Source organism: Lissotriton vulgaris, chromosome 1_1, assembly GCF_964263255.1.
Source record: "Lissotriton vulgaris chromosome 1_1, aLisVul1.2, whole genome shotgun sequence".
NCBI classification, from domain to species: domain Eukaryota; kingdom Metazoa; phylum Chordata; class Amphibia; order Caudata; family Salamandridae; genus Lissotriton; species Lissotriton vulgaris.
Genome location: NC_141685.1, coordinates 318,149,927 through 318,173,396, shown reverse-complemented (window position 1 = coordinate 318,173,396; position 23,470 = coordinate 318,149,927). Strand labels below are relative to the sequence as shown.

The window sequence follows — 23,470 nt, the reverse complement described above, 5'->3', positions numbered from 1 at the left end:
CTAGGGGCCCGCAGTAGGCATTCAAACTGCTTTGAGTAATGTCAGAATAAAATGCACCCACATGAGATAGCGAATCTGGCCCTCTCCAGGAAAGATGAGTCATTGGATGCAGGACGTAAAAAATAAATAAATAAATAGGGGCAGCCAAATAAAAAGCCAAAGATTTATAGGCAGGTCTGAAGAGAACATTATGTATGTGCTTCAGCACCATCCTTAGTGCCCAGGGGCAATATATCCCTGTTGTAACAAATCATGTGTATACCTAAAAGAAAATGAAGTGCTGCCCCCTTGAGGCTGGACTAGGAAAGGAACTTTCTGCCCACCCCACCATCCAAGAAGCCCACTGTCTCGTAGCCTTCCTGGCTGTTTCCCGGTGTATTATGTCATGGTATTTATATAGCACGTATCTAGCTAAGAAGCGACAAAGCACTGCACATTACCTGGGGGAACGGGAGGCGATCTACAAGGTTGTGTACATTAAATGTAGATCAAATTAATACAATTCATACACCTCATGTCAATTTTGTTTAGGCACATATAGGTGAAGTGATTTGCCCAGAATCACACAATGGGGAGTCAAGCATCAGGACTGGGATTCAAACCTGGGTCCCAGGCACCAAAGTCTGCAGCTCTAGCTGCTAGGCCGCGCTTCCCGCCGAGGTGTTCTGAATGACCTCTCTGGCACTGGTGGACTTCATGCTTGTGTGCTGTGGCTTTAATCATATTTCATAGCAGGAATAACAGCTATGAATCTTCTAAACATATACAAAAGCACATAATGTGCACTAGTGATTCTATATCATGCGCACAATGGTGGTGTATCTAACCACCCTTTAGGATACCTTGACTTATACCACTTATATTTTTGCATGGGTATACGTTTAAACCTCAATTGCATGAACATTGTATGGGCTGTCGTATGTCTTGAGTGATTATACCTAGCGAACAAGCGTCTGTCTGTATAGTGAGCATAACAACTTGTAGGTACAAGGATGTAGGTAGTACCTATGTAGTGCAAGTCAGTTTGCAATGGTCATGTGTTGATCTGTGTCTTAACACTTATCTTCAGCAGATGCATGGAAATCATCCCATTACTGATGGCCTCACTTCCTCTACACATTATAATTTGTCACCATGACACTTTCTTCTTATTTTACATATACATATGTGTACTTTAAGAATACGTCATATCCAAAAATTCATTATGAATATCTTTCCCATGAATTACAGATTGTTTTTGACTCTGATAGTCATTACGTTTGATACTATTAACGTTTTAGTTTGTGCAAAATGGGACATGAAAATGCAACAAAAGTTAAAAAAGATTCTAATTTTAAACTCAAATTATACACTTTTTGTTTTTAAAAAAAAGTACTTTAGTTACGCTAAATTTGCCTGTAACATAAAAAATTGTAAAACACTGAGGAATTCTGTGAACCATATAAAACAATGATGTCAAATGCAGAGTTCAGTTATAAGGTCATGGAACTCCGAGGTTACTTGTAATATCCTTCTAATATACAAAATGGGGTATTTTGTTCCTCATAACACATGGTCACAACTTCTTACACACCGCTTAAATCTTTGGTGACTTGCTTTCTCAATAAAAGGGATAGTATTATTGCAGACAACTATTATAATAGCGGAATTAGTGCAAAATTAAACAGATCAACAAGCAGTTAGTAGATTATTAAAAAAAATCTGTATAATGTAAGTGAGATCAAAATTGTACTGTGGCTCCGAATGTGTAGGAAAAAAATGACAGGTTCTATTTTTACTCTGTGTAAAAAGTAGACATAGTTCCATGCATATCGCCTTACTGCTCATCACTGTTTGTTTTAGAAAAGCATACCCGGAGAAGGTAAAGCCAGTTCCTGTTTCCGTGTTTATACAGCAGCCCTAATTATGCTCTGTGACCTGACATTGACCTTGGCTGATGGCTCTGGAAGCAGTCTTTATTACATCAGCACTCAACTGAAAAAGGTTATTACAGTTGAGAAACTACGTCATTTGATTATTACAGGTATTTAGAGATGTCACACGTTCCCTGCAATAAGGAAATTAGAGACAGGCTTTTATAGGGGTATTGCAGGCTCCCAAGTATTTTAGGACAATAACACAGAGTAAGTAATTGTGCAGGCTCTTTCTCACACTCATGGTCAATCATGGGAGCTTAATGTAAATAATTTGTTAATATCTGCAAAATCTGAGATGGCACATTCAGTCTTTAATATCTGGGTTACTTGTTCTTTAATGTTTATACTATATGTAAAACAAAGAATGTGGTTTTGCATTGTTGACAATCCTTAAGTAGGCAGAATGACAATATCCCCATGTTATTCCTTCTAATGCACATATTTGTAATACTGCAGGGTTCAAAACCAGTACTGCCTGTAATTTAACTGGAAAGGCACTGGCCCACGAGAGAGCTTTGGCTACTGAATAAAGGGTCTTCTAGACCACTATCACTGCTCTTCGGAGAAAGAGCGTTCCACCCTGCTCTGGACTAAGCATGTTGCTTCAGTTTTGGGCTGTCTTTCAATGTCTACCTAACATATTTGTAGATTTTTACAATAAGCCCCTATTTTAGTATGCAGTATGCTTCAACCTTATACACACATAATGTAAGTATTGTTAAAAAATCATTAAGTACCATGAAAAAAACGTCAATGGTCGTGTTTTGAGCCACACAGAATTTTCAGGATTCTCCCCTTTCATATTTATAAGTTTCAAAATGAGGCATTCCTAAGTAAAGCACAACAGTTTATAGAGAACATGACCTCATTGTGGCAGAAGGACCCGAATCCAGAGGTTGTGTGCATAAGAGTATAGTAAAGGGGTTCAGGCTAAGGGCAGAATACAGAAAACAGGGTGTTGATGGGGAGAAGGGAGAGGAAGGCTAAAACACATTTGTGACAGGACTGGATAGCACACAGAACAGTTGTGATGCTCTTCACATCACATAAAATTCTACTTTAGAAAACAAGGACATTTAGTATTAATTCACAATTACAATCTCTTTTATCCCATGCCAAAGACAAAGTTTAAACTTTATTTTTGGAGTACTATGATCAGGGACCCAGTCGCAACACCACGATATTTCCCTCAATGTCATCGGATTTTCCCTTTTATTTGTGCACCAAATTATTTTTTCTCTGTTTGTCGCTGTTCACAATATTCCCATTCTACTAGGGTGAAATGTTTGAATGGCGCCTTATGACTGATGGATCAAGTTTGCCCTTTGCACAAGCCCCATCATTGAGGCAGGTCGACCCTATTCTTCTAATAGACCAATATATTTCTTATACTAAATCTATCTCAGTGGCCTCTGTTGGCATGGAACTTCAGGACAGTGGCATTGCGAGTTTTAAGACTGTTTCTGCACACTCTGGGTATTATAATGATGTTATTGCACTATGCCCTGTCTTCCCAAGCTCTGCCCTCCGGAGCCCAGCCGGGCCAACATGATTTTGCGGAATGAAGCGTTGTTTGTAGTATTGTAAGTACATAACCACGATCTCGACCCGGTTTCTAACGAGACATATTCAGGGAAGTAATTATATTCGGAGTGCAGACACAGACCCGGAGGCAGAATCATCAGCATGTCAGGAGGCGGGGAAATGGGCAGTCTATGGGGGCCTGGGGCCCTCATCTGGAGATTCGGTTTGTTTTCCCACTAGAGCAGAATGTGTGATCTGAGGCACAGTTTGTTATGTTTGTGAGCGTCTCTGCCAAATGTTAGTGTTCAGGAAGAGGGCATGGGCATTTTATCAGAATCATTTGAAACATGGGAGTACATATTTGCCATAATACTGTCTAGATGTAATATAATTCCTCAATGGTCATAAGAATTTTTTTTTAAAACTGTTTCACTGTAATACCTTTTTACATTCGAGTCATGGTGTCACAGTGCTTGCTGCCGGAGCCCAGTGTGAAAAGCAGCGCCATGCAAGAAGTTGATGCACTAAAAAGGAGCTCCTTTCGACCTTCTTTCTCTGCTTTTGTCTTATTACTACCCAGTGGCTTGCAATTACCTTACCACATACAGTAGGGGCCCTTTATCATATGTGCAAGAACTGGACATTTACATCTGTTGTTCATATTTAGGAAGATGTACCGTGTGCTTCTCTTTAACACCTTTCTTTCCGTTTAATATGTGCACATGTCTTTGACCTCAGTTTCCTGTTATGTTAAAAGGAGAAAAGAAGTAATTAAACAGTGTCTTACAAAAAAATGATACAATTCAAATATTGGAGAGAGCACCGTGATTAGGAAATAAACAGATCTGAAAAATCAGTAATACTTTCTGCCAATGGATCTGTAAGGAACTGTGCCTTGGATGGGACAAGCGAACGTCTTCCGGGTGCGCGTGCTCCCTTCCTGGAACGTCTTCCGGGTGCGCGTGCTCCCTTCCTGGAGGAAGAGAGGAGCTCGCGCCTCCACCAGTGATGAATGAAGGACTCTGAAGTCGAAAGCTATTTGCTCCTCCATTAAATGCTGGGCCCAATGGGGATAGGAATGCATATTTTACACAAACAGCCCTCATACATCTCCGCCTCTGCCTGCCCTCGGGCCCAGGGATAACAGAAAAGGGGTGGGTGGGAGGGGGCGTTATGTGCCCACTGCAGCCACTTACATAGGCAGAAAGGTAAATGTTTAGCATAGCAGCTTCTGTCTGAGTGATCAACACTGTACGCCATCTCTGAACCCCTCATCCATCAGGCAAAGGAGCGCAAACGGGATGTCACCAGGGGGAGGGTACATAAAGTAGCTGCTTTAAACAAGCATTGGCAAAGCCAACAGGTCTGGCCCTGGTAAGAATACCGTCTCTTTACATGTATTAATGCAAACTTTGGAAATTGGAGACAACATAATACGGGCAGTAATAAAAAATGCAGGAAAACTAGAGCACAGCCCAGCAGCCGAGGCACACTTCCCTGTCTCGTAAGTGCACTCCTTTTAACACAGCTGTGCACATTAGATTAGCTAAATTCTTCAGTGATGAAGTGGGCTGAGTCACGGCTCCATGCGGTATTCTGTGCGAACATAGCACAATGTGAATGACAGTTGAACAGAGCAGGAGATGAAGAGGGCTGGCCTAAAAGCCATGCATGTATGTGTCTATGCATGTATTTTTAAAATATTGTTTTCGGAAAAAATGCGACCAGACATAAAAAAAAATATTTTAGATCATTTATCAATTTTTTTAACATAATTTCTAGTATTAGAATTTCTATGCCATCACAACATTAAAAGAGCACTTTTTTACACCAATAAAAAACTTTGGCACTGTGGGACAAAACTGTTTAAAGTTTCCAGAAATAGTATACATGCACTCAGTGTTGATTCTGGAAAAAAATAGCTGATTAGGGAGGTTTAAGGGGGTGGTCTCCAAAAGTTGCATTTCCCATTCAAACTTTGATAGAATGTTTTGGTCAAGCACACCGCAAAATCTGCTGAAAAGATTCACACACTGCCTGGACGAGGAGATAGTGTTTAGTGTTAATTAAAGCAGTACTTTAAAACAAAAAAGTTAAAATATGTAACGAGACCTGAATTTTGTGACTAAAGTGAAATTGTGAAAATCGAACCTCTTTGTATGACTGTATGACAGACTTTTTCCTATTTCACCCTTCATCGGCGGAGCATCAAGCACAGGCTAGAAACCTTGCTAGGAAAATAGAAGCACATTTTGGTCTGCTCATCGAACATAGATTTATGGTACAGAAAAGCTGGGACAGCTACCATCTAAACAATGCTTTTGGTTTGTTTAGGAGCCTCCAGAATTCCTGATAAGTTTAGAGGCCGTGAGCCTGTCAGTTTATAGGGTCTTTCTTCAACACAAACTATGGGTGGAGGAGGCTTAGGACAGCTGATAGCTTTTCCTGCCATCCACCATCATGGGACAGGGGAAAAAAGTGCATGACCTCTCCTTCAGAGAAAACAAAAATACAAAAATAGCAACAGCAGGGACCTGCGATCTGCTGAGGGCCTGTCCTCCTCCACGGAGAAAAACAAGTTTTTATTAAAAGCAGCAATATAATGCATTTTTCCACATCTGCTTGCAGTTCGCGAAATGCAGTACTTCTTGCACCTATCGTGAGGTCATCTATGTGTTGAATGTAGTACTGCAGGGAAATGACTAGAATTAATGGCTATGGGTTACTTGTAAATGGAGTTATACTTAATATATAAATAATGTTATCTACAAACACAGATGACACGAAATGACACCATTAATTCCAAAACTGGTGGCATGACCTAACCCATAAACTTTCACAGAGCAGCATTATTTCCTCTCTGTATGTTCTTTCGAAGGACACAATTGCTGACAGTAGTACTTCAACCTTGCAGACAATGGCGATGTAATATATCATATGCGAATACATCCGCAATTTCAATTGTGATTTAATTTCTGACATCATAGGTGAGGTCATAAGCAGTGCATGTGGGTCGGGTTATATTTTCTCAAAATTACTGAAGCATTTCAGAGGTTTAGATCATAAATATAATACCCTTACAGTTTTAAATATATTTTTAAAATACATTTTTAGATATTTACTGATAGTATTCTTAATAGATACTCTTTAGACTGCAAAACACTTTAATCCCGTTTGCTGAATCTGCACACAGCTTTTAAAAACGTTTTACATACACCTACTGTTGGCCAACTAACATTTCATGCAGGATATTATTTAAAGGAGAACTAGTTATACAAGGAGAACCAAAAGTTTATATTGTATAGAAAATTAAATATCAACAAAACAGCTAAAACTACTGGAAGGAGTTGATCCACCTTTCGGCCAGAAGATAGCGCTTGATGTAACTTACTTAATGGAGGAGGTTTGTTACAAAACTGTTTAACTGCTTTGGAGGAAATCAAACAAGAAACCTTTGGCCATATCTATTAGATTAGGGTTGTGAACCAGAGCCTAGAATTAAAATTCAATCTGAATTCATAATCTTGATTCAATTAAATCTGAGACTCTTCCTCCACTCTTTGGTTCGACCAAAAACTCCAGGTTAATGAACCTCATGTGAAAAAAAATATTTTGGGTATGTAGCACATCCTAATTTCCAAAGGGAACCAGAGTTTTTTCAGCAAACAGATGTTCAAAGTTAAAATGGAAAATATAGGAATAATTCACCCCATTCACAACCAACTCTCCAAATGTTTTCAAATCCTTTTATACTTCTGTTACCAAAGACACCTGTGTGAGTCATGTAAAAAGTAGAAAGGTTAAAGAAACACAGGGTAAGAAGTGTTAAGCAGGGAGCTTAGAATTGGGAGTAGCACTGGGTTCAGGGAACCTGGGCACAGAGTGTGGTTGATGGCCATGCCTCATGTTCCGCGCCTACCATAAACATGAGTGTGCTCTGGGTTAAGACGGTATGAGGAATGAGGCGAGGGGACAGTCGATTGAGGCTGTTTTGCTCAGAAGTTAAACTTATCTTGATCATTGTTAAAGGATGTTGTAAGGCTGCAGTACCACTATCAACTTCTAGATTTCATTGGAGATGATTTATATAGACGTGAAAGGGTGCTTTCATTGCTCATACAATTCATTGTCACCTATATAGACGTTAATAGCAATTCTTTTTGCAGTAGAAGCACTGACAAACTTTAGGTGTCAATACATAAATATGTGATAATTGACCTACCTATAAGTTATACATGATACATGCAGAGGAGCTGGCCTGACACAGTTGCACTCACATTGCACTGATATGTTCAGAGATAATAAATGTATTTGTAAGGCAGCAATGACAGTGTAAACATTAGATGTCAGCACAATAATCACTAACAGTAAACATACTTAAATATAATAAATGTCGTAGTAAGGAAGAGGTACTCCTATCAATGCATAGATCGCCACATAGAAGAAACGCACACGCACACACACCAACACACACCCACACGCAAACACACACATATAAATATTCACAGAAAAAAAAAAGTTAAAGTAACTTTATAGTTTGGTGAAACCGCACTTGCTTTTTAAAAAAACATTTATGCTGCAGATTCCCCTAAAATTCTGGGACCCCACCACAAGGCCAATGGGGTCAGGGTATTCCTACCTTACCCCCTTGTGTCTGTTTTTTGCATCTTTTCTAGGTCTCAGACTTAGTCCGGAATCCTATGATGGCTTCCAACACTTCCTGGTTGCGGTGGTAGCTGCCAATCAGATATCAATTTGAGATCTGTGGGGATTCACAGAGCCTCTGCATCCCTAGGTATACAAAGTATTTGAGCATTAATTGATTGCTCAAACATTACTTAATGGATTTACACCAGAACACAAAAAGCACTCTTTATAGACTTTGATCTAGTTTTCTGCCAAATTTGGTGTAAATTTGTTTAGCGATTGAGGCTGTAGCTGTGTCTAATGTTATTATGGGAAAATGAATGGAGAAAATGTGTTGTGGGACCCCCCCCCCTTTCTTCTCGACCCCTGATTGACGGTTCACACCAAACTTTCCTTGCACAAACTAGTCAAAAAAGAGCATTTAAAAAAAAGTTCCATGGAAATTAGTTAAACAGCAACAAAGTTATTCGGAACACAAAAAATGCATTTTCTATGGAAACACGATCCTAACTGCTACTGGGTATTGCTATCTATCCATCCATCTATCTATCTATCTATCTATCTATCTATCTATCTATCCATCCATCTATCTATCTATCTATCTATCTATCTATCTATCTATCTATCTATCTATCTATCTATCTATCTATCTATCTATCTATCTATCTATCTATCTATCTATCTATCTATCTATCTATCTATCTATCTATCTATCTATAGAACTATAATGTAAGGTATTTATCCCTGTTATCTATCTATCTATAGAACTATATTGTAAGGTATTTATCCCTGTTGTAAATGGGCTAGGGCAACTTCAATCGAAGGAAAAGCTCAACAATTACTGAACGATACACAATGAAAATTAGTGACAATAATATATAGAAAAATACAAAAATGTATTTATTATACATGGTAGTAAATCTAAAAAAGAGAAGTCTAATCATTATACATCTCTAGGCGAATGTTGACTCATTCGTCAAGCCTATCAAAATGATTTTCTGCAGCAAAGTATTCTTTAGATGAGAATACAATTCATTAATAAGCAGATTATATTGTTGTAAAAAGTATCCATTGAACACTAGATTTATCAGGTGGTTTCCAAGTTGTATCTCAACGCGTGTTTCAGAAGCTCACACTGCCTTAGTCAGGAGTTCCACCTCCAAAACAGTATGTTCTGCAAGAACAATTACATATCACTACCATGTCCTAAAGTTAAAACCAATAGTGTCACTATACAGAACTTTTTGATAATCATTGGACAAAATATCACAATAATTTTGATACAGTTCACACCTATTTACAATGTGTCCGAGCCATAGAGTGATGGTATTTATCCCTGCATATTGTTAAAAGCACACTGAATAAACCATGTATATAAATAACAAAATCATCTTCTTTTTTGAAGTCATTCTAACACAGTGAGTGTAAGCAGTGTTTTTGCATGCTAGTTACTTTGATCTTTGGTAATAACTTGAAATTTGATATTTGTGCTCTCCTAATGAATGTGTTGTAACTAACAAGTTATTGCAACACATGTTGATATGGTTAAGGTTTTTGTCCATAATTATTCTGTTTTTTGGTTTCTTTTATTTTTGGTGTTGTTCAGCAAATCTATAGTAAACCTTACAAGTATATTGCACAAATTCCAAAGTTTAGGCAGGCTAAGCCTTGTACAGATATGGCCAATCGGAAAAAAATAAACCGGGTGAGTGAAACTTTTGGCGTTTTCGTTATTAATTCCCTTAGCATATTTTGCATTCAGCTTCAGCAAATACTGCTGAATGGAATGATAACGTTCTTCAATTGAAGCTATAATTTTACTTGGCTTGGTGTGAATTATTTTGATAATTTTTGAGAAATTTCAATTGTCAAACATTATCAGACGGACTTCGAGGGGCTCTCTCCAACCCTCCATCTCAGTGTTCCTGAGTGGCCACATACATATGCAACAGACACTACACGGACATTCTATGTACACTAATGGATTACAAACACACCTGCAGTCATCCATGTCCAAAGGGATGGAGCAAAGAACCTGTTTACAAGGATCTTCCAGACGGACTTGCTATGGGGCACCCAAATCAGATGAGGTGTGCTTTTGGCGGTTTAGCCAGACCAGCCCAGAGGGTTAGGGGCAGCGACATATATGCAGAGAGGCAATAGTTGTGTAGCGGTGGGAGTGACGCAGGCGGGTCCCCCAGCCAGTCGGATCTAGTGACCAATCTGGCCAGCGTGCTGCCATAGGTTTTGAAGTTTGGAATGTTATCTGCCTTTGATTGGGGGATTGGGGCTCTTGCCACTGGGGTCGATGACCTGGAAAACGCCAGGAGATTGCACACTGTGAGAGATCAGGGGTGCAGGTGGTGCATGGGGGCTCTGCTGCTCCGGCAGGCGGACCAGGCACCGCACCGGTGACATTAGTGAGCCAGGTCACACGGGCAACCCAGTCGGTTGGCCAGGGGCCATCAGTGACAGGTAAGACCCTTTCAGATGGTGCGTAAGGTGGTTTAGCAGCAACCGGTAGGACTCCAAAGGCCCATTACCCTCTGAATGCAGGTTTGACAGCTCTGTTCCTGAGTTTAGGTTTAGGAGAAGGACGGTCATGGAATAATCAACTGGCAGGCATACATGGCTGAGGTGAAAAAAAAGATTTGGAGAAGGGCTTATGTGGCCATTTTGTATTTACTCCTTGCTAAACCTGATAGAGAGGAAGCAAAGCAAGCAAGGAGTGCGCTCATTCCAGGGACTGTATCCACTGGCCTTACAAGAGGATGGTTGAGGAAACATCAGTCAACTGGATAAAAGGGTCATCCATCTATCAGGCGATCCTCGCTGAACATTTTAACAATCTGGGTGCGCAGAGACCAGAACAGGAGGGTGCCATGTTGTGTTTTCCAGACTGCAGAGTCACAATCTACGTCAGATTCCATTGTCAGAGAAAACCCTCAGACCACATGTATGATTCTCATGTGTGTTGAGGTGAAAAGGCAAAAGTGTACTGAAATTGCTTGAGCAACTCTATACAAGGTTGCACACTCTCATAAATCACATAGGGGACCTTTTCCATCTCAGCGCTTTCTTTGTGGCAGCCACTACAGAATGTATGTTCATAGCAAGTATGAGTGCACACATGCCCCTACCCGCACTGCTGTGAATGCAAAAACTTGCTGAATTAATGCACCCTTTACTGTCAACAATTCGCACATTTAAAATATTATACACACAAATTTATCTCAAAAGTTTGAATGTTTTATTGTGGATAACTCTTCGCAATCAGACTGTAAATGAACATACTGTACAATATTAATGTGTTTCTTTAAGATACATCATGTACATATCATCAACTCAATAAACAACGATGAGTTTCCATGGTTGTTTCCCTTCCCAATGCATTTCGGGATGCAATATCCCTTCATCAGGGCAACTGAAATGAAAACATAGAATCTTGGTGTAACAGACAGGGAGAGCCTCATCATGATCAGATAATAGAATGTGACCTAACTCCTAGCGTGAAAAATAGATAATATACTGGTATGAAATGGTGCACTGAAAGGTGTCCAGTAATACCCCGTGTGAATGACAAACCAACCAACCTGCACCTGCTGATAAACCTGTTCTGTTAGCTAGATGTCCAGTGAACAAGCGTGCTACCTTGTGCTTAAAAAGTCACTGATGTGAAATACACGAAAAAGAACTGATGAAAACCACTTAAGTCACTCCAAATACAGCGTAACAAAAGTACTTTTGTTACGCGGTATTTGGAGTGACTTGTGTGGTTTTCATCAGTTACAGTTTTTGATCATTGCTTTTACAGTTTTGTTCAGTTGTTCCTAGACTTGGTAAGATTTCAGTAAGTCCTTTTTCGTGTATTGCACATTAGCTTGTGGGCTTGGGAGCAGTTAGATCATTGGGGTACGGCATGGGGTGCCCTGCTCCTACCCACCTCGTTGAAGCCCCTGGGAAGCTTGGTGTTCAGGGGACGGTGCCCATTGAGAGAGCAAGGGTACAGAGGCATGAAACCCCCCCTCGTGGATACAGGTGGTTGCACCAGTGTGGCCTAATGGCATCCAGAATTGCGAGGTTGCCCCTTGGGGCAGAAGGGTTCTTCAAGATATCTTTTTAATGTTCTTGACCGCTTCACCCAGAGTGTACTTTGTTGTTATTTTGTTTGCACATGATTTTGTCGTTTCATATATGATTGGCATATGTAATTTTATGCCTCAGTTCTCACTTTCCATTCTGATATTTAAGTTGAATTTATAATCTTTGCACAATTTAATTTTGTTATGCTAATGATGAATAAAATGATCCACAAAATTAAACCTGCCCCATTTCCTGTTGGTACCTTGTTTGGGAGGTGTGAGGGTCCATAGGGTTAGAACATAGCACTCTCATGTCAGTTGCACCCAGGAAGACCAATACAAATACAGCGGAGTTGGCCACTGTCTTTTAAGCACTTCTGGATGTCAGTTAGGGCTGGAGCAGAGTCAGTCACATGTCAGGCTGTTACCTCTTTAAAGTTGGCAAGGCAAGGACATCTAGCCACTTGGAGCCAACATAACCAGAAAGCTTGGAAGTGTCTCTCACCTGCTTGTCTGACTAATGTGGAAATAGTACACAGTCACAGTCAGTCTCATGCATGGCCTGTGCCTCCTAAAGTTTACCATTACATTTTTAAGTGACCTGGAAACACTAGGCCTCACTATGCTTCATCGGGCCAGCAGGTGGATCACTCAGCAAGTTGAACACCAGCTGTTTGACACAGGTGCTGATGAACAGTTCACAAGTTCAAATCCTGGCCCCACCTATCCAAAAGTAGACAACCCAATTACCTCTAAATTAGTTAATAGCAACACCCAGTATTTACAGTGCTTTGAAATAACAAAAACGTGCCATGTAGTGTTATATAAAAACAAGTTATTATAAATATGCATCACCATATAGCATATGTGTAAAAATTAAGATGATATTATACATGCATGAGAATACTAAATGAAATGGATCTTGGAAGAATGAGCCAAAATTGGTAGGAGTAAAAGCCACTAATCTTACACTTTAGTACATAACCAGGAGGAAAGAAAGGCTAATGTGTTTAAAGTTGTATTACGCTTACCATGGAGATCACATAAGAGTAGTATCTGCTACAACTTGCATCTTGCTTTGCACCACTTGTACTGCCCTTGTTGCCTCTTCAAAATCATGGAAATTGTCGCCTGCACAACAATCTATGGAAAGGCCAATAGGTCTGGGGTTCACGCACTCACACACAGTTTTAGCACATTACAATGAGACACTTCTGGGGGAACCAGCAGCAGGGACTGAGAGGGTTAGAACTTTGAAGTAGCCCCTCATGCAGTTCAATACAAAGACTGAATGCACCCAAATAGCCAATAGCATTAGGTGAAAGAAAAAACCCCACACATGAACTCCCACACGTTACTTTCCCATTTCAGGCTCATTCAATAACACAATATCTTTCCTTCGTGTTGACTGTATTTTTCTTCCGATAGGCTTTGTTTGATCTGCTTACGTTTTCTGGTCAAATTTAGTGTAATGTATTTGTAAGGGGGAGGTGGGGTTTCCACTTGGCTGACCCCTCATTTTTTCCATGTAAATGATAGTCATAAATATCTAATCACACCCTGCAGCTATGTCAGCCGTCTAAGCGAAAAACCCATTAATGAATTATCTGACACAGGAGAAAAAATAGAGCGTTCAGCCCCTAATCCAGGAACAGCACATTATTCTGCAAACTCCGCCATAAATTGTAATTAGGTCGGAAGAACTGAAACAGACTGTGTAGGTTCACCCGGTGCTGACATAAACGATTTCAATAAATCCATTGTATTACTCCTGGCATGAGTTGAAATGTGTTCCTATCTTAAAGTATACAAATTGTTTGCTACTATATTAATTAAAATTGTCCTTGCGGTAATTTTTCTATAATGCAATTGAAGAAAGTTATTTTTTTAAGCAAACAGAAGACCATAAATTCATATTTGATGTCAATCCTGTAATATTAAATGGAAAATACTATTTTTTACATATTACTATGCTATTGTTATCATTGTTTTAAAGGCAGTTTTATGTTACTAATACAATTAACACTAATAATAAAATTAATTTTATATGCAGTACCAAAATGATCATGATAATGGTTATTATTAATAAAAGAAGTAGTAATGGGTTTTCCGTTGAAATAATAATACTATAATGATACTAATACTAACAATAAATAATATCGTTATAATTAATAATAATAATAATAATAATAAGAAGAAGAAGAATCCCTGCATTATTGTTAGTGAGGGGTAGACTTGTTTAAAGACATGAAAAATGCCCCCGAGATCTCTACCGGGACAATTAATAAGGTTTTAAGGAGCCTTTAATATGACGAGAGGGAGGGCGAGAACATGAAACGGCAGAGGTGGGAGCCCCTCCCCCCCACAAATGAAGTGATTACACCGCTTTCAAAACGCATCAGTCACAGCACATTAACCAAGGGGGGGATAATTACCCCAATTAGAAGGCTGATTTATAATTAATGGCTCGGACCAAGTGATAATTGGATGTTAATGGATAACAGTTTTTTCTCCTCGGGCCTGGGAGCCGTCGACTACATCCCCCGGGCGGGGTTCCCGCCTCTTCGCTCGCAGCGCTGAGTAAACGAGGAAATAAATCCGTTATTAGCTGATTCAATGAAAGCGCGCGGCATTAAGGCTTTGGGGGGGGGGGGATTTGCGCATTTGGCGTCAGCGGGGGACTCTTTCTCGAGTGAGTGGGGCGCATGACAGGCTTTTGAGGACATCCCGGCTGACAAATATTTATGCAGTTTGGCGTCTAAAGTTCTTGCGTGTGAGAGTTGTCTATGATAAAATACGGATGCTTAGGAGTGCCAAAACAAACCGAGTTGATTCAGCAGACGTAGACCTCATTGGTGAGTTAGAGAATGATTTGTAATCCATTCCCAACCAATGCCTGGCCTCTGTGCTGCGGTCTGACCAATAGGAAATAAGAAGACTGAAAATGGTAATACATAATGTGAAGTAGATATGGCCAAATGAAGTTCTAATATGTTTTGAACAGCACAGGAAGTGAAACTAAGCTGAGCCCACAGAACCACCATAACAAAACTTAGTGGTGACTTACATTCATAATGCAAGATAATGGGAAATACAGTATGTAATGTCATATTATACACAAATGTATTTTGAGCATGTATCTTTCCTCAGTGCCTGTTCAAAAGCGTATTAGCCAGTAGAGAATCGTACTTTGAACGCATATACACCCTGTTGCAGCATTTTCCATTTTGCTCTACCATGGTACAGTCAAAATAAAATATTAAAATAAAAATTAAACATTAAAAATTAGAGCCTATTAAGTCATGTGAGTGACCCCATAGAATGCAGAGCTTATGATCCAGACTTCTCCAAACCTACAGTCTGTGCGAGATTGGTCTCAGGCTCCAATAAATGTAACCACATCACATCTGACCTGATGTTCTTGAATTGACGACCAATTGAAGCCGGAAGTGCCTTGAAATATGCCTGCATTATCCACAAATAGCTCCACTCCAAATCTCTAACTATCTCTCAAGGAAAGCGTCATCTCAGGCAGACAACGTCAACTACGCAGTGCGCATTTCCTTCATCTGGAGCTCCCCAGCGGTATACAAAAGAAGCCCCCCAAAGCAACCCTTCTCTGGAACTGCTCACAAACTATTGAACTCAATTGATCTTGCATCAGCTATTTCTTTGACATCTTCTCAAGTAAGATGGGAAAATTGCTTGTGCAGCAGTATCTCATTTTAACTGACCGACCTCCCTCATTTCCCTACTCTCTGAGTATACATCTTTTCTCAATGTGGTTACCTCCTGCCCTCGTTGGACCCTCTACAAAGTTTCTGGAATAAAACATTGCAACTACATTATGCGTATAAGACCATGTAAATAGGAATCTCATAGTCTATTTGGGTGTATATTGCTAAGCTTAAAGAACCATAATTTTTCCTAACAGGGTTGAGAACTATCTAATGGTTCACTGCTTATACCAACCTCGCCACTCTTCATTGAAATTCATCAAATAATCTTTTTGTCACTAGACACTCACAAAGTCACACATTTTCGACAAATACAGGCAATATTTTTGTATTTAGTTCCCTGATTCCTTGTTAAGCCCCCTCACAGCCCCGTGGGTCTATTTCATGCAGTACAAACACTTAAATAAATAAATATTTTCAAGGCCCTTGTTGCCTACCAAATGGGCATTTATTGCTGTCTATGTAATCACTGTCTTGTCTTGATTGAGGAAATGTCTTCCTCACGTGCCCCTGTTACATGACACTCAAAAAGTCGTCTGCACTTTCAAATCCTTTGTGGCAAACAGTAGCCTTTTTCAATTTTCAAAGACATTGTTGATGTTCTGCAAAAGTAAGCTCCGTAAGTGGCCATCTTTCTTAATTTAAAATAGGCCTAAAAAGGCTTCTATTAGACGATTCGAACCACTGCGCTGTGCATTGCTGACATGGATTTGCCTTAAAGATTTTTTACCGTCATTGTTGAGAAATCAGTCAAAGGTTTTGCCTGTGAAATTAAGGACGTGTATATAGGGCCCAACAGGGACTTGTTTCAATGTCCGTTTTAAGTGGATTTTTTGGGGAGATGTGATTTTTATATAGCACGAACTAGACATGAAGGTATCAGAGCGCTTTACATGAGCACCAGTTGCGTCACAGACAGACACATTCATTTTTGATAGGCACAGGAAGTTTACATGATTTGCACAGAATCACAAGATGTTGAGCATCCTTGCAGAGACTCGAACTTTGAGGTTGACTGCCCTAGCCATTAGGCCACATCCTCTCCCCAAGTCAGAGACCAAGTAGGACCCACCCCACTTAAAGCCCTGCCAAGTGCCATATCAAGAAATGTAAAACTTTTGTTTGGTCTAATCTTGAGACAAGTGGTCAACCTTGTAAAGTTTAGAGGTTCACATCAGTATAGCTTCTAAAAAAATTTACTAGGGATATGGCTCCCTATTATCATCTGTGGTGGAACCCATATCCTTTTCATTAAGAATCAACAGCCTGCCACAATCTTCTATCTTTCGAAAACCTATCTGATGGCTCCCACAAGAAAGTGTCTTATTGGGTGCTATAAAATGACTCTAAACATTTCAACCAATCAATCCAAGAATTATAAGGTTCAGTAGATGCCTTTTGTTAGTGGCCAATCGAGATTGATGAAACTAGGTTTCTGTCTTTCTAAAAAGTAACAAAACACCAGGATTGCTTTTAATGCCTTCCTAACAGCAAGCCTAAAATGCAGCTTATAAGAAACCTTGCTCTGGACCAGCCGCGGTCCGTGGCGTGTCTGCTCTGGACAAAGCAAGTGCCTGCACATCTCAGCATATGATCCCACCCAACGGCTCCTTGTTTTTCTTTCTCCTTGTTGGAAACTGCCAAACCTAAAGCAGCTTTACTATTCTCTATCTTTTCCTTTCAACGCCCAGCTAGTGATAAGTGCTCTCCAGTGGCGGCTGGTGACATTTGAAAGTGGTGAGGCGTAAAAGTTTGTATGGAGTGCCACTTGGCAAGCGAATGAGCTCGCCAGACTGTCATAAAATGGGTTCGGGGGTTTGGAGGGGGTTCGTACTGTAGGATTTTTTTTATGTTATGCTATGTTATGTAGTGATTTTATAAAGTGCGGCAGCTGCCCCAGCAGAGAGGCGTCCCGGCGCTGACAGCAGTAAAACGGACGAGGTAGAGGGAAAACAGGCCTATGCCTGTGGGAAGAGGTGTGTCTTGATAGCCTTCTTGAATTCTAACATGTTGTTGAGGCTACGACAATTTCAAGAGGACATATGGTGCATTTTCAAGCAAATATGAGAAACCAAGAACGTTTATAAAGCAATTGTGAAAATGAAACTTAAAATATTGAAATACATCAAGATACTCCATATATTAGTGAACTAAAATTGTTCAATGGTTAGTGTAGTTTTTAAGTTCAAATTGTACAATGTGAAAAGCAAGGTCTGCAACTATCCTACCTGGACACAGGGTTGTCACTCTCTGCACTGCATCTGGTTGGCATTTAAAGCTGAAAATCTTCCTACAATAACGAATATGTAATAACAAGCGAACACGTGGGTATTGCAAAATTAAAATGTACATTATGGTTCGAGCAAAATGTTAACATGTTGTAACTACATATTTATTAAACTGAATGGTAGAAGCCTTCCTTCTCTTTATAACAAACTTTAGTTATGATGACAAGTCTCTGGTTTCATGTACTTGTAAGAATATTTCTCAGACCAGTTAGCATGTGGTTTATTACACGGTTTATACTATCATAGCAAACTGAAGAGAGTGGTTTGCTTCTCTGTATTTTTGATTCCCACTGTGACCCTGTTCACTCTGACTTTTGCTCAGCCCCAGGAATATGGTTCACAGCCCATCAGTTGTTAGAAAAGTAGAGACAGATTCAAAACAATTTCCACTGAGAAAGGCAAAGAGTGATGGATGAAAATGATTGCATTAATTCTAAAAACAGACAGTGGCTCAGGGTGGTTTTCATTCTAGCTATGATTTCGCCCACCTTGCCTTTACAGGCTGGTACTGCGTTCTCTGGCTATAGTTGGAAGCCACTATACTGATTTAACCTGGTCTCTGCCACGAAGAAGGCCATTTTCACGTAGAAACATACCTACAAAGCAGGTAAACTCAATCATTCACCCTCCTGTCCATCACCAAGAACAAAAACACAGACCTACTTAAAACACACACAACAAATTTGCAAAAAGGAAAAGTTTTAGCATTATCCGCTCAAACTTAAAAACTTTGAGACAGCCTTTCATTAAGACGGCGACATGCAACCAGCTGTGCAGGCCTGAAAACACCAGAGAAAATGCTCACAGACTGCTTTTACCGACTGTTAGTTTAATTTTACAGAGTTTTATATAGCGCAAACTTGACCCGAATCGGTTATGAGAGCGCTTTATATAGCACCAGTTGCATTACATGAGGACACATTCATAGTTCTCTTCCTTCTAACTGTTCTTACAGCTGGTAAACACTTCCTCTTTTCATTCACACCTCATATGTTACTTACATGTAAAATTACCTTACTCACATGTCTCAATAACATACAATCGTTTGCTTAGTGTAAATAATCATTTGTAATGTAGTAAATGAAAAACAGATTGGCATGTGTGCTCTGTAGGGCTTCTTGTCGATTTTTAGATTCTGATATTTCTTTTTAAAACATTTGAAAATAGTTTTGGTCGGTAGACTTTTGCCTCAAATGCTCATTGAGCTGCCACCATGCCCTCAGCTGCCATTCTGATACACCCTTGTCGTTGTCCCGTGTACCAAGAGGTAGTCTATTTGCAGGTCAATTTATTTGCTAAAGGACATTGTTGAAATAATGAACTAAATGCTTGCTGACCTGCCTGTATGACATGTATGGAAATATAGTCTAATGCAACATGTACTTTAATCTATACATTTCACTGTGTCATTACCTAGCCTCGCTCTGATATCTGAATTCTGAATTGCAAATTCGTTTACTCTATTTTGCCTAGAGAAATCCTAGTAAAAGGTTCAAGCAACATAAGGGTATGCAAACTGAATTGCTTTGTAACAAAAGGTTCATGATGTATGGATGAAATGGGGAAGGCGGGCTGGTAGGGAGCTTCATAAAGCAAGGCCCTAAGGCCGCTGTTTCTTTCACTTAGATGGTGTATTGCTTGTACCTATTCGACATTCTCTCTTTCTGGGCCCAGAACAGGGTGCCTCCACCCTTTGATGCAAAAGTCATGCACATGATATAAAAAGAAAAGGCAAATCCACAAGACAAGTACATTCTAATTGCATTACCTCAAAATATGTGTCAGAGGGTTCTCCATTTGTTGGCCTCTGCATTGCACAGCTAGACAATGAGAGTTCGTATCTGGCTGCTTTTTGGTTTTTCACTTTTGCAGCAAGGATGTGACAACAAATGTGGTAGACCAACCCTGGCACAATTTTAGCTTCGGGTTGTTTGAGATGGTACAGTGTCACTGTAGGAGTGGGCTGTGCGCTGCACAGGCATGGGAGGAGCAAGGGTATGCCACTGCAAGAGGAACGGGGCAGTATTCATATGCAAGCACCCTCACATCACACTGAAGGAACACACTGTTTGGAGCCACTCACCAAGGTGCTAACTCTCTGTAGGTGTCCTGTCCTCATAGCAAGAGTAGACTCAAAGATGAAGCAAGACACACTGCGTGGGTGAGGGTTATATATACATAGCACAAACTGTATAGTTTGCTACATCCACCATAGGATACATAAGAGGTGCAGAGGTCACTGAAAGACATTAAAGCAGAGGTGCGTACCAACAGGCATTAGAAATAAAGGGCCTAGAATGAGAGCTATGAGAAGGAGTTCCTGACACCAGACATGGGAGATAAAGTGCCTAAGAGCCGGCATACAATATAAAGTGCCAGCTCCTGATAGGAAACATGCAGAGCCTATTATCAGGCATGCAATATGTAGTGCTCGCCACATGACAGAGAAGATGCAGTGCCTCTGATCTGTTCTAAGAGATGTATTTGCAGATTTGAGAAATGAAGGTGCTCTGCGGAGCCAGTGGGCATGCTCGGTTTATTTGTTTGCTTAATGGAATATAAAGATTATTTTAACCAATGTAAGCACAATTCGACAGCTTGTACAACACGGCGCTGACTTGATGAATGACTCTCTTACTTGAACAAAAAATGGCTACACAGGATTTTTTAAGTGTTTAATTTATTCTAGGTTGACCTAGCGTAAAGGCACATACAGGCTAGCAACGAGTGAATTTCCAGTTAACCCCTTTGCTGGTTAACACGATTCTCTAGACAGAAATGTCTATAGAGGGTCCCCTGGCTTGAAACTGATAAATGTACCCCGATATATTTATTTTATTGCACAAAATGAGTTCTGGCAAATTCTTACATTTTTTTGTCTGAAAATTAGGAAATGTGCAGAGTAATAAATTGGTTGGTACTCTTCAAACTGTTGTTCTTTGTAGAACATTTATTGTGATTTTTGAGGAATCAATTGCATTTTTGAAGAATCTATTAGCTTTTGTGACCGGATTTATTCAAGATTTTTTTAATTTTTTTTTTACCACAAATGGATTTTGTACCCAATCAGAATGTTACATCCAAGGCTATGCTTTCGAGTAAATTATTGTAGTATACTACAATGATAATTAGCAATTTAGATCAGAGTGAATTTTAGTATAACATCTGACCCATTTTGTTTTTTGGCAAATGTTAAAATGATACAATACTATATTTGACGGTAATTGTAAGTTTTGAGTTTAGTACCCAATTTAGAAAGTGTTGTGCATTGTTTCAGTGGAGCGGAAATAGGACATGATTGATTCCAATTTCATTCTTGAAGCACTTCTACCGATCTCACTATAGGATGGACCCAGGTCACGCAAAAGTGTTGTTCTTTCTAGCAATATCTTGTTGCATAAACACGCCATTTGCATCGGACTTACTTAAGCATGGCTTCTACTGCTTTTAGTAGCTCCAGGAACTTTCGTCAATATATTTAACAGTGCTTAGTAAACTGGTAGCATGAGTATAGGTCAGTGCCAGAGGTACACAGAAGAAGCAGGAGATGAGAAGTGATAAATCACACAGCATAACGAAGAGTGGACAACATTGTGTCATTGTTTCCCAACTCGTGATGTGCACAACTTAATAAAAACATGTATATGAGTATCACTCAGATTATATGTGGTTGGTTGTCTGCTTGCAATGTATAAGCAATGTATGCACTTCGGTATGAAAGTCATGCAAGATACTTAACAAGTGTATTGGGCAGTTATTGTATTTGATGTTGTCCTTAGGTACAACAAGCACACAAAATACCTGCTCAATATATTGGTCCCTCGCCTGCATTATATTTTTCTAGAACCAGTCCTCCACATAAAAAAATTATGCAAAAAGCATAAGAACAAGAAAAACTGAAATGTTGCAATACATAAAACCCAATTATCGGGATTTATGCATGATTGCATTTGTATTAAGTGTAAATGAATATCAAGAGTCAAGATCAGTCTCCTGCCTTTGTGCGAATGTATGAATTACGGTTTAAAACTTACAGTGTACTCCTAATTATAAAGCAGTGTATCGGAAAGATACGTCATGCGTCATAACCCAGGCCTATCTTAATTCACATGTCCATACGTTCTATATATTGGGATTTATAAAGTGTACATCTAACTAGTGAGCAATGTAGAGTTGTACATAGCAAGGGGAGAAGGAACAATGTAACAGGATGGGTGTAGATGGAGGGTGAACAAGAGATCTCTCTTATAGGTTTGGGCAGAGGTCAGAAGGAGCTGCGGGTATCAGCACCAGCGGTGTATTTGGTACTCACTAGAAGTGGACTTTCTGGTCCTTATTGAAGTGAGGTAGTGATACAGCAAGGCGAGTGAAGCTGTCCTTGACCGTTCTCTTTTTCCACCTCCACCAAGCTCCAGTACCGTAGGTTCAGCAGTTTTTCAGAGATACGATTTGGGTCACTTCTGATGTTTATTCTTATATCAATGCCTTTTAGGGTGGGGTGGGGAGGGCTAAGGGGAGGGGAACTAAAATGAAAAGTAATTTTTAAGCAAATGAAATATATTAAAATGTTGTATGTATAGATTCCTCCTAATTTAAGGTCCTGCAAATATCAGGCTAGTGTTACTTATTTAATCTACCTAAGGAGGAAAGCGACCCACTGTGTTTTATATAGATACCATGCAAGTTGCCCACAAATCTCAGCATCTATGGCCTAACCCACTGAGATAGTCTACAAAAAAGAGTGATACATAAGACAAAAAATAAAAATGCAAACGTGAAATTCTACCACACTCTGAAAAATCCCAATTTCTGTAATGACGATTGCCCTTATGGACATTATGTGGCAACAGTACATTTACCCTGGAGTTGTGAATTACATTGAGGAAAAAGGGACTTCATTGATTTGCAACATTCCGGTGACTGAGAAGAAATCGCCGCCAGCGAAATATGACGTACATATTCTCTCTTCTAGCCAACACTTCAAAAGCGAGTTTCTGAAAATGCATTTTTTTATTTGTGATATAATTAATTGAACCACTGATCTTTTCAACATTATTCAGATACAACTTTATTCGTACCCTAGCAAAGAGACACAAGATATGAATAGAACATTATTTTGCAGCATACCTAATCAGTTTCCCACCTGCAGCTAGAGCTACAGCCGAAGATTCCAGGACAAATGTAAACACCTGTCAAATGAATATTGAGTTTCATACATACCTTCATCTGCACGAGTACTTGTACTCGTTTATTTGGGAGGTCCAATCAGTGTCGTT

General features: G+C 39.7%; 2 protein-coding genes across 2 annotated transcripts in view; both read left to right on the top strand.

Annotated features, from left to right (window-relative positions):
* Positions 1-8,199, top strand: part of LOC147747115 (uncharacterized) — a 46,639-nt gene extending 38,440 nt beyond the window's left edge. The window contains exon 4 of the mRNA XM_086925070.1: positions 8,117-8,199. Coding sequence (XP_086781196.1) covers positions 8,117-8,199 — 83 coding nt within the window. The remainder of the gene's footprint in view (positions 1-8,116) is intronic.
* DMBX1 (diencephalon/mesencephalon homeobox 1) overlaps positions 1-23,470 on the top strand; it is a 42,601-nt gene that overhangs the window by 5,158 nt on the left and 13,973 nt on the right. The window lies entirely within an intron of this gene.